The sequence below is a fragment of the Suillus clintonianus genome, assembly GCF_016758775.1.
Source record: "Suillus clintonianus strain FC179 chromosome Unknown DEU56scaffold_27, whole genome shotgun sequence".
Taxonomy (NCBI): Eukaryota; Fungi; Basidiomycota; class Agaricomycetes; order Boletales; family Suillaceae; genus Suillus; species Suillus clintonianus.
The window spans coordinates 90537-102570 of NW_024539251.1; the positions used below are offsets into that span (position 1 = coordinate 90537).

Here is a 12034-nt window from a genome sequence, read left to right on the forward strand (position 1 = left end):
CCCTCGTCTAGACTTAACCGTCGAACACGAAACCCTTCTTCGGCCGCTGCCTTAGAAGCTTACCTCCTCTTCCGTTCTGTCATAACCTGACGGCTTAGGCTACCAGGTATATTGACGTTCAAACGATACACAATACGATAGCTTAGGACCGTCGTCCTTCGCTTACCCATCCCAGTCCGACTACGACCGTTGTCGTAACATAAGAATCAAGTTACTCTTATGGACTTCCTCCATCTGCAGGAACATCACCCAGATACACCCTGATCCCCGACATGTCGACCTCCACGATGAACCCCTCGTACAGAACCTCGATGATTCCCCGACGATCCCTAACCTCGTGCCAAACAGCACAATATATGAGGAAAGGATTGTGCTTTAGCTGTGGAAAGCAAGGCCACCGAAGCCGCGACAGGCTTTGCGCAACCAGCAAGAATGCGGGCGCATCACGCACTACCAAGACAGGAGATGCCAAGAAGATTGATACTAGCAGGACAGCTATGGTAACTGAGGGAAAATCCCCAGTGACGACGAAAACCAAGACCGCCGTACTTGCAACCAAGACGGTCGGCAAAGAAAACGAATTCCGGATCCCAATGACGATCTACGGAACCAAAAGTGCGAAAGAGATTAGCACTACCGCCATCATCGACTCAGGAGCAGGCGGCTCCTTCATCGACGCCGACTTCGTCAAGAAGTACGGCATGACGACACAACCCCTCTCCACACCCTTCCACATCACCACAGTCGACGGCAGCAACTCATCGGCAGGAAAAGTACGCCGATATTGCAAGCTCGCCATCAGACTAGATGGACGGACCATGTGGGGCAAGTTCAACGTCACGAAACTTTCCAAAAGAGACGAATTCCTCTTAGGAAAACCCTTCCTCTCCGCAATGACCCCCGACATCGATTGGGCCAACAACACACTCACCATGTTGCCCACTCCTCGATCCCTCTCTGTCGAGAAGGAGATCAACGATGAAAGGAAGAAGAATGGAGTACCCCCGGTCTGTTTTAACAAACAAAAGACCACCTCCTCGACACCACCTGCAAGGACGCAGAAAAAAGCCGCCAAGACTGGCGCAAAACCCCAGAAGAAGAAGGCTACCATTAAACCTTCTCCCTCCACCTCCATGATCGAAGATCATGATGACCACCACTTCGACAGCATCCCTTCACCACCTGAACCTCAGGTAGAGGATGAATCATCCGACTATGATGACGAAGTCATGGATACCGACCGGGCAACAGCAGCAAAGAAGACAGCTCGCCCAGAGACACCGCGGAACCCCTTCAAGCTCGCAGAAGCAAAGGAACCGCTTTCGTTCATCCAGAACATGATCAGCGGATATCTGCCATTTGGATTCACAGAACCGCAAGATTACCAACCATTCAGTTTTCCTGAACCAAAGGTACAGAGAACGTCTGAAAAGACAAATGAGCTGGCTAGCTCAGCCTCTGCTCAACCGCAAAACGATTCTGAGCATGCAATCAAGAGTTCTCCTATGCCTAAGGGGAAGAAACCAACGGTTGAAAACTCTGATGATGATGATGAAGACTTCTCACCCTTGAAGTGCCTCCCTCTGAATGCAAAGCATGTCATGGAGCGCGCTGACAAGAAGAAGAAAAAGACCAGGAAGAACGGGAAGGTCCCCGTCTCCACCCCTGAAGAACCCACCTCGATCAAACCGAAAGATTTTGACACAATGAAAGATGTATGGGTTGGCCAAGTGGACTTCGCACCAAAAGTAGACGAAGTCGCCACCTATCCCCTTCGAGATGACGAAGTTCTCATTGAGTACGCCACCAATGGCACCAATGTAAGGATCATCGAAAATCTGATCTTCGATTCTCCTCCCACTCGGGACGGCACCTCCAAGAAAGAAACCCTATGAGCCGCTCGCCGCTCTCCACTTCGCAATGTATGGGTTCTAGCAGAATCCCACGAAGAAGAGTACACAAAAACGAGCAATAAGGCTCAAGAATTCGCCATGAAAGGAGAACAAGAAAAAAAGAAGAAAAGCTTTGAGGAGCTCGTACCAAAACACCTCCATGATTTCCGAGATGTTTTCGCCAAAGACGGCCTAAACAAACTCCCTCCATCTCGACCAGGAGTCGACCACCGCATTGAAACAAAGCCGGGATACATTCCCAAATCCGCCCGAAACTACCCACTCTCTCCGAAAGAAACCGAAGCTGCCAAAGCTTTCATCAATGAACATCTCGCCAAAGATTTCATTGAACCATCGAAGTCGCCTCAAGCAAGCGGCTTCTTCTTCGTAGGAAAGAAAGACAGATCCCTGAGACCCTGCCAAGACTACCGTTACATCAATGAATGGACGGTTAAGAATGCATACCCGCTCCCCCTCATCCCTCCCTTGATCGCGAAACTTCGAAACGCGAAATACTTCACAAAGATGGATGTCCGCTCCGGATACAACAACATCCTGATTCACCCTGAAGATCGCCACAAAGCCGCTTTCACGACCTCCTTCGGACTCTTCGAGCCGAAAGTCATGTTCTTTGGACTTTGCAACTCGCCAGCAATGTTCCAAGCATATATGAACCAGACATTCAGGCATCAGATCGACGAAGGCTGGATGATCGTCTACATGGACGACATCCTGATATTCTCCGATACCATTGAAGAAAACCAAACTCGCGCTAGGATAGTGCTAGAGATTCTCCGAAAAGAGACCCTATTCCTGAAACCCGAAAAGTGTGCATTTGACACACAAGAAATCGAATACCTCGGCATGATCATTCGCCCTGGACAAGTCGCGATGGACACCGCCAAGTTGAAAGGCATTAGCGATTGGACGGCACCCACCAAAGTTAAAGAAGTCTGATCATTCCTCGGCTTCTGCAATTTCTACCGCCATTTCATCTCTCACTACTCCGATATCGCACGACCCCTCCTCGATTTGACGAAGAAAGACGTCCCCTTCCAGTGGACTGACGGATGCGAAGCCGCATTCCAAAAGTTGAAAGAATGCTTTGTCTCTGAGCCAGTACTCAAGAACCCCGACCCCACCAAGCAGTTTGCATTAGCAACTGACGCCTCGCTCTTCGCAACAGGAGCAGTTCTCCTCCAGACTGATGAAAACGGATTGTATCATCCATGCGGATATCTCTCCCAATCCCTGAACGCAGCAGAAAGGAACTATCAGATCTACGATCGTGAACTCCTCGCTGTGATCCGCGCCCTCCAAGCATGGAGACACTTCCTCGAAGGAAACCCACACCCTGTGATTATATTCACCGATCACAAAAACCTCCTCTACTTCCGATCCGCACAGAAGTTGACCAGACGCCAAGCCCGCTGGCAACTCACCCTCGCCACCTTTGACTTCGAATTCCATCATGTCGCTGGAAGCAAACTCATCGCTCCTGACGCTCTCTCCAGACGACCCGACCACTCCAACGGCGAACCGGATAACGAAGATATGACCCTCCTCCCTGATAACCTATTTGTGAACCTCCTTGATGCTTCACTAGCAGACGCTTTCCGTGAAGCAAGCAACCCTGACTCTGACCCGATCATTGACACTGCAACTAAGGCGTTAGATGGCACTTGTGCCCCGCCTATGAAGTCTGCACTCTCTGACTGGAAGTTAGACAGCGGTGTGCTGTTCTACAAAGACCGTGCATACACTCCCCCTGTACTCCGACCCAAGATCCTTACCCTCCATCATGACCATGCAACAGCAGGTCATCCGGGACGGTTCAAGACTGAAGAACTAGTTAAACGTAACCACTGGTGGCCCGGAATGGGCACCTATATCCGAAAATACGTAGAAGGCTGCGCCACATGCCAGCAAATGAAGTCTGACACCCATCCAACGACCCCTCCCTTGCACCCGATTCCCTCGACATCGACCCATCCCTTCTCTCAGGTCTCTGTTGACCTCATCACCGACCTCCCCGAGTCCAACGGCTATGACTCAGTCATGGTCGTGGTAGACCATGGTCTTACGAAGGGGGTAATTTTAGCTCCCTGCAACAAAACGATCACCGCAGAAGGAGTAGCTCAGCTATTCTTCGAGAAAGTTTTCCTCCGATTTGGACTTTACGACAAGATTATCTCTGATAGAGGCCCCCAGTTTGCCTCAAAACTCGCAAAAGAACTTGGACGACTCCTTGATTACGATATCGCCCTCTCCACCGCATATCATCCTCAGACAGACGGACAGACAGAACGACTGAACCAGGAACTAGAAACCTATTTGCGCATCTATTGCCGCAACACTCCGACTGAATGGGCCAAACATCTTCCTATGGCAGAGTTTGTCCACAACCACCGCAAGCATGACGCCCGCAACGCATCACCATTTTTCCTCATGATGGGCTTTGAACCACGCGGTATCCCTTATGCATTCCCCGAATCTACCATCCCAACCGCAGAAGAACGATTGACTAGACTTCAGAAAGCTAGAGAAGAAGCCCTCGCCTGCCACAACCTTGCAATGCAGCGCATGGCTGAAAGATCACACGGACAGAAGTATGAACCCTGGAAACGTGGAGACAAGGTTTGGCTATCTGCCTCACACCTTATTACCCATCTCCCTTCCAAGAAGCTCGCTCCGAAACGACACGGCCCCTTCGAAATCATCGACGTCTTATCCCCCATCACGTTCAAACTCCGATTACCTCCATCATGGAGAGTTCACCCCGTCTTCCACGCCTCCGAACTATCATCCTATCGAGAGACAGAGATCCACGGCCCGAACTTCACTGAACCACCCCCTGAACTGATTAATGACGAAGAAGAATACGAAATCGAAGCCATTCTAGCTCATAAAGGACAGAAGGGACGCCGCAAATTCCTTGTATCATGGAAAGGCTATCCAAGCTCCGAAAACTCGTGGCTCCCTGAAGTTGAACTTACGAATGCAGCCGACACCCTCCAAGGCTATAAAGAACGACTTCGACTTTCCCGTCTTCTAGCAGCAGAAACATCATGAATCCCCTCCACCAGAACAATATCCCATTCACGACTCGCATCATTCCCTATATGCACGAAAACTACCACCAATACCTCCTCGACCCTCTTGCCCTAGAGGCATTGAAAGAGACACTCCACGACTCCCCCATGCTTGATGCTCTCTGGAACGCCTATGTGCAGAATGCCAGAATCACTTGCGCTCTCCTGAACAATAACATCCCCACCCACGTCTCAAATGACATCCTCCTGATGTTGAACACCCAAGCAGAGTTCTTGATGAACGCACTTGATGAAGGAGATTTCCATGATAGATTGGTTGAAGTTGGTCGAGCCCTAGCTCCCACTAGACCTTCCACCCCCATTGTTGAAGTAGAACCATCTAGACGATGCCGACTCTGCGGCCACTTGAACGGCCATCATACGAACACCTGCACCTCCTACGTTTGCCTTGCCTGTCGAGCCTCTGCTCCAGGACACTTCTCAGAAACGTGCCCCCTTGCCGGACAATTTTGATTTGTGGAAGTCGGTGACTTCACATCTTGAAATGGAGCTAATGTTACAGTAACATGAATCCCCTATCTTTTTCTGACCCTTCACCTCGTCACAACGTCACACCTTCACCTCTTCACGATTCACCATGCTGCTTGACGCACTTCCTGATCCCCGCCGACCCTGACCTTCTGTGACAGAAGCTAGACGCTTCCATTCTTGACCCTTGATCTATGGCCTCATGGCCTAACTTCCTTTTCCCTTGATATTCCCACAGAAACCTATCCCTGACCTCATGGCCTCCTGCCTGAACCTGCCTTCCTGATATATCATTTCTTGACCATTGTACGATTACCAGACCTGCCCTGAACACTGAGATCCTTACCTATATATAGTCGATCCACTTGTACTATTATTCCTTAACTTGATTCTACTGGGTTTTACCTTGACTTGTATATTCTCTTGAGTTAACTCTCTTGAGTCTGATCATGAAACCTCTATACTCTTGGATCGCTATCCTTGAGTCCGATACATCTTCTCTTAGACCGTTTGTCTTTGAGTCGATACCGATCCCTCGTCTAGACTTAACCGTCGAACACGAAACCCTTCTTCGGCCGCTGCCTTAGAAGCTTACCTCCTCTTCCGTTCTGTCATAACCTGACGGCTTAGGCTACCAGGTATATTGACGTTCAAACGATACACAATACGATAGCTTAGGACCGTCGTCCTTCGCTTACCCATCCCAGTCCGACTACGACCGTTGTCGTAACACTGTTCTGCCGGTTCTGCCGGTTAAGCCGGCACTACTAATCCCAAGTAGTTCTGCCCACAACACTATGCCTGCGCTTCGTTGTTGAATGGTCACCGCCGAACCCATTAACTTTAGGGTCTGGAGATACAGTGTAAGTCTTTGTCTGTCTAACAGTGACAATCCAATTGACTTAGGGTTGGGAGATACAGTCACCTGCGTCTTCCGCTTACCGCTTCCTGGACCAGTGCAACATCGGCAACCATGACTGCAGCAGCAGATGGTGGCGGTCCTCCCTCCTTAATATCTGCTTTCAGGCGTCCAATCCATGTTGTTTCTTGCCCATCGCTTGGTAACACTAGTAAACTCATCAATGCGGTGTCAGGTTCAGCCTGCAGGTAATGTAGTCATCAATTTGTCACATAGACTGTTTCATTACTGATATCAACACTCGTGCAGCTACTGTAACATTAATATATCTTCCGCAATGCTCGTCAGTGCTCCGCCTTTGAACTGGACCCGTCTGAATCCGCATTATGACTACAGAGTATGTACCAATAAAGGAGAAATTTGATGTGAATGGGCCTCGATGCATAGGTGAGTTTAGTCACCGCACTTCAGTATTGTGTCATTATAATGACTTACCATAATTCTAGGCGGCGGTGCATCAATAGCCGAGATGGAGCCATCTCCTTATAATCAGCGCCTTCAGGCTCGTTGCTTTCTTGTGTACCATCACCCATCCTCACTTGATAGCTCGTTACTGCCTTATTCAGTTTAAAAGAGATGCCTCGTAGAGACTCTGACAGCGAGGACTTTGAGGCTGAGCTCGATGCTGAAGGCTCGAGTGATGATGATCTGGAAACATTAAGGACGATCCTATCTGTTCCTCAACCTGATGCACCAATGCACGAAGTTCACAAGGTAAATCCATCTATTCTGCTATTCTCTCTTTGTACTGACATAATTGTGTATCTAATAGGCTCTTGAAACTACTCAACAAGCATACAATACACTACGGGTAGATTTTCGGTCTCTGAAGAAAGACTACCTTACACTTTCAGCCTCGGTTCCCGCACGCAGCCGCAACCGCACACTCAAGAAGACGTCTGAGCTTGACACCAAGATCACTGCGGAAGGGAAGAAGTATACATTATTTCATCATTTCTGGCTTATCCCTGGCGTCTTCCCAACGACTCCTCAGCCTAACGTCGACCCACATAGTCCTACACGTTGGGCTTCTCCTGAGGCCAGGCTCAGTGGCACTATGGCGGAATTGTATCAGTGTATGCCCAAGGATCTCCACAAGTCCATGGAAAGATATACAGCATTTGATTCACTGGTACGTACTTTCACACTTTCTATCTTATTAGTGCAACTTACTTATATGCTCATTATTACTAGTTTCATGCTGCAGTCAGCGCAGAGCGTTCGAACATCATTCACGCTATCAAGAGCTGCGCTGGCATCATTTTCTCAGCACTTGAGCTCGACCCAACGCTCTTCGTATCTCAGACGGATGTTAGAAAGCGGGACAACAAAACCCTCCTTTGCTTGCTGAAGAAAAATGGCGAGGGAGAATATATTCGCTTGGCACCTGTACTATTCGTGAGGCCTGATGCAATGACAGCCGATGTGTTCCTCAAGAACCCCGTCCTCGTCAAAGTAAGTACCAATGCAGTTACCGTATAAATTGACATACTAACGACTCACACCAGATTGTTTGTGTCGAGATATACGGAAAGAAGGTCCTTTCTGGGAAGATCAAAGGCCAGAAGGCCAGGGGACAGCGCTTCAATGTGCAGTGTGTAACTGAAGGACTGATTGTGGGCGCCGCTGTTATGGTGAGTCGGTACTTTACCTTTCGTTCAGCTTATAAATTCTCATTGACGATTCCAGGCACATTTTTTGTTGACGCACGATCCTGAATTCACAGCGACTGGTGCAGAGACCAAGATTAACTACCAAGCCGACTACAACTTCCACCTAGAGCGCCTATTCAAGCGCACGCCGTGGGCACGTAGTGTCATGGACTACTTCAACAGGGAGGTTTTTGATGTCACTCAACAGTCTCGGGTACAAGCCTCCGATGACTCTCCTTTCATCTCTCAACCTCGAACATGGGAGGATGATCTTCTTGATGAGCTTGACGCTCCTACTCAGACATTGACTCTCACTTCCTTACCTTCCGCTAGCTCGATAGCGGTCGACGTCACCTCCAGCTACCACAGCTCCATGTCTGTCCACCAAGGACAATCCGTGTCTGCAACTGGGCAGCTACAACTCGGCGTCAGTCAGTTATCACTGGAGAAAGTACCGCCTGCATCAACAACTCACAGCGCATCTTCTCGCCAACTTCGAGTGCCAGTTACTGAGCCACCTTTTGTGCCCGAGCCCGAAGAAACCACGCGTGTCACCCGCCATGGTGGCACCAGAGCAGTTGCTCCTAGTAGGGCCGGAAGGGGGAGGGGGAAGGGGAAGGGGAAGCAATTATGATCAGATCTTCGGTATTTTCTATCCTGCTCATATATTGTCATGTATCACATTCCTAGATCCATCTATCCAATACCTTTGCTCCTGTTGCTAATACACCGTGTTTGCTCCGGACACCATGTCCAATTCTTCCCGAAGAACAGGTGTGTCGCTCAACTACTACTACCTCCGCATCCACTTGATTATTGAACATATATCTGGGAACGAAGCAGACAGGTCTGGGAACTGCCCCGCAGGATTCGTCGCTGACCAGGGAGTGGGTAATCCCGTAGTTGACAATTTTTACTTGCAGTCACACGGAGGTCTCCTCAGAAGTTTGTTCATCACCATCGTTCATTATATTAATCACTAATTGTTTGTATACTAGCTAGCGGAACCAAGTCATTACATCACGCTAAGATAACATATACAAGAACAGCATGGAAAAGTAAGTCTGCAGCCCAGAATAATCCTCTTAAGCTGCACCTATGTATGTACGAATGATAGTTGGATTGTATTATATACATGATGGTGCAATGTGTTGTTTTGATTATGGAAACCAATGAACTTTTTCTCCCTCAATGCTATACTGTTTATTGTTACACTCCGGTATATCCTTATAAGGTACTCAAAGACATGATATATTAAACCAGGTTATAGAGATACCTAAGGCCTAATAACGTAGCAAAAACTATGCCAGTGAGTACTACCAATTACAATAACAAACAAAGTTGAAAATGCTAATGATGAGTGTTCAAATCCCCCCAAGTGCAAATAAAATGCTAGTACTAGAATTACAATAATGATAAGATAGCAGTAGGATTACAATAATGATAAGATAGCATTAGATGGCATTAAAATAGCGAGTTAGCATTAAGTACAATCACCAGGTCCTTAGAAATCTATTTTTATCTTCCAAATCACGCCGACCCTTTTCAGGCCTTACAATGCTTACATGATCTGGTCTGTGACTCGCACCATTGCGAAGGCATTGTAATGTGGGAATAATTTCCTTTTAAGACGCCTTGAAAGATTATCTCCATCATTGCTGAGTCTTAAAAGGCTGTGTGTGAAAACTATGCCTTAAAATGTATTACAAGGCCTTAAAATAATGTCTAGGAATTTCCGACAAAGTGCACACCAATGAGACTCGCAGTTTTTCTTCAATCCACGGTTGATGCCATCCTTTTTCACCTGTTCTTTCAGCTGACCACCCCAGTAGTGGGACCCATTGAAGAATGTCACTACCCAAGTAGCTTTTGTCACATGCCGCTTCATAAACAGGTGTGCACAAATTTCTCCGATGATTGTATTGAGGCCGTGGAGAAAGCATGGGAAGGTCTAGACTCGTCATTTCATTGGAATACTTTGACTAAAGGGGGAAAGATCTTCTTATGAGAACCCAGTAAAATTTCTCTTGGAACTTCCGTCGGAATGCTTTCATCACGGTGGGATTGTCAGTCGTTGCCGCAATTATGTTACGTCCATCTCCAATCTCCATTCTTTCCAAAGCTTTCACCGAGACTTCAAGGAGTTTGTCTGCAGAACCTCGGTGCCCCGTCATGTCCTCAAGGTTCAACACAATTGGAGGCTGGTTAACTTCAGCAGCCAAAGACCCATATAAGCTTCGTCTTATTTTATCCTCCCACCTGTCAAGCAAGTATGTAAGCTTTTTGCGTTCCTTGAGACATGCAATGTCCTCAATTTGGACGCGCACGACTTCGCTATCCATAATTGAATGTGATAGCACATAACGTGATGGTGCTTGATACGAGGGCCAAATTTCATCAAGAAAGTTATGGAAAAACCAGTTCTCCGCAACCAAGAAAGGTATATTAGCATGAACAATGAATCTGTGGGTTTAATATTCACGCAGTCAGAACACCTGAGTCAATGATTTGTGACACTTGAACTCACCGAAACAATTTGAAATTTGCACGTATTGCTTGCTCTGGAGTGACTGGAAGATCCACGAATCCAAAGAGGTTCTTCCGTTTCTGTGGAGCTTTAGCCATGTCTCCTGATGGGGATGAAGAAGAATCTGCATCCACGATAGGTGGGAGTAGTAGTGCTTTATTTCTGTTCTTCGTGGTGAGATAGTTACAGTCTGTACAGACATCTGTGCGAGCATGATCCGGAGCCGTAGGGCAAGTATTTCGGTCAAGAATATGCTTGAGAGGTTTGTTGTCGCGACCTTCTACAGACGTTGAACAGTAGTTGCATTTGTAAAAATAACGATTGGATGAATTTTGGACTTTTTGATCTTGGATAAAGTGGTTGGTGATGATTTTTCGAGTAGGGTGGCCCATAGACTTTTTCGAGGACATTTTGGCGTGCACGGAGGCTCAGATACACTAATTCGAATATCAAACATATGCTATTTGATGATAGTAGAAATAAGATTCCCATTGACTTCTGCTGACCTCTGCCCAACGCCCTCGACCTACTGCCGGTAATTACCACTTGGCAATTGCCATTGGCAGAACAGCAGACTTCTGCCAACAACACTAGCAACATCCAGTTCTCAGCAACGGATGCATGTGATATTTCTGCATATGTTGCTAATGCGCCTGTGCTGGAACAGGTCATGAGGCTCCTTGGTGTGTCTTACTAGTGTAACTTACTTGTACCTGCCAGGCTTTTTCAGCTTTTTTACTTGCAATTGAACAAGTGTACTTTTGCACTCTTTTCATCATGTGCTTCAACTTGCCGCCTTTTCCAGCGCCTGTGTGTCATGTGGTTTCTTTGTGTACTTGTGAAATCCAGGGCACAAGTGAGTAAGTGTACATAAGTCAAATAAAGGTGGAAATAAAAGTTAGTTTTTGAAGCAAGCAAGCACCAAGGAATGTGTGAATTTACTGATGTGCCTCCGCCACCTGAACTTTCAGGTGGTTTCAGAGCCGTTTGAAGGCCCAATATGCACAACTTCATGTACTGTAGCAATCAACTCAATTCGACGGTCACGCGTCACAGTCGGTGGTGTCGGTGTCGAAATTAGGTAGTTGTCACATGTAACATCGGCTTGTGTCGAAACCATTTGACATCACAAAAAAATCAAATTTTGCTTCCGTGGCGACCCCAGATTTGCGCGTAGTACACGACTCTGGATTCGTGCTGTATCTGTGCGCCGCACCAAATGTTTTGGCTACTTACAAAATTTAGCTCTTGTCATCATGATGGCGCCAGTAACATTGTCGAAAATTTTCGGCATGTCACACATCACAGGCCTAAGTGTCGGAATGTCGAATCGACCTGGCATGTCACGGTCACATGGGGGTGTCGAATTGAGTTGATTCCTACAGTATTACTAGTATACTTACATGACAATGTAAAAATGTTCTCTGATGGCACTTAAACTCATTCGCGTGTCTTACACTACA

At 47.4% G+C, this 12034-nt stretch overlaps 3 protein-coding genes across 3 annotated transcripts; 1 reads left to right on the forward strand and 2 right to left on the reverse strand.

Annotated features, from left to right (window-relative positions):
• Positions 1-6968: 6968 nt before the first annotated feature.
• DEU56DRAFT_911640 (uncharacterized protein) lies at positions 6969-8678 on the forward strand (the record flags this gene model as incomplete). Its single annotated transcript, XM_041357309.1, has 5 exons — positions 6969-7106; positions 7165-7524; positions 7587-7847; positions 7901-8026; positions 8082-8678. 5 exons carry the CDS (start codon positions 6969-6971, stop codon positions 8676-8678), a joined length of 1482 nt encoding a protein of 493 aa, XP_041209494.1.
• Positions 8679-9737: 1059 nt separating this feature from the next.
• DEU56DRAFT_734975 (uncharacterized protein) lies at positions 9738-10155 on the reverse strand (the record flags this gene model as incomplete). The annotated part of the gene is made up of 2 exons (XM_041348415.1): positions 9738-9995; positions 10057-10155. 2 exons carry the CDS (start codon positions 10153-10155, stop codon positions 9738-9740), a joined length of 357 nt encoding a protein of 118 aa, XP_041209495.1.
• Positions 10156-10398: 243 nt separating this feature from the next.
• Positions 10399-10876, reverse strand: DEU56DRAFT_717544 (uncharacterized protein; the record flags this gene model as incomplete). The annotated part of the gene is made up of 2 exons (XM_041347620.1): positions 10399-10507; positions 10572-10876. Coding segments are annotated over 2 exons (414 nt in total), but the record flags the coding sequence as incomplete, so codon positions are not given.
• Between the last annotated feature and the right edge of the window lie 1158 nt (positions 10877-12034).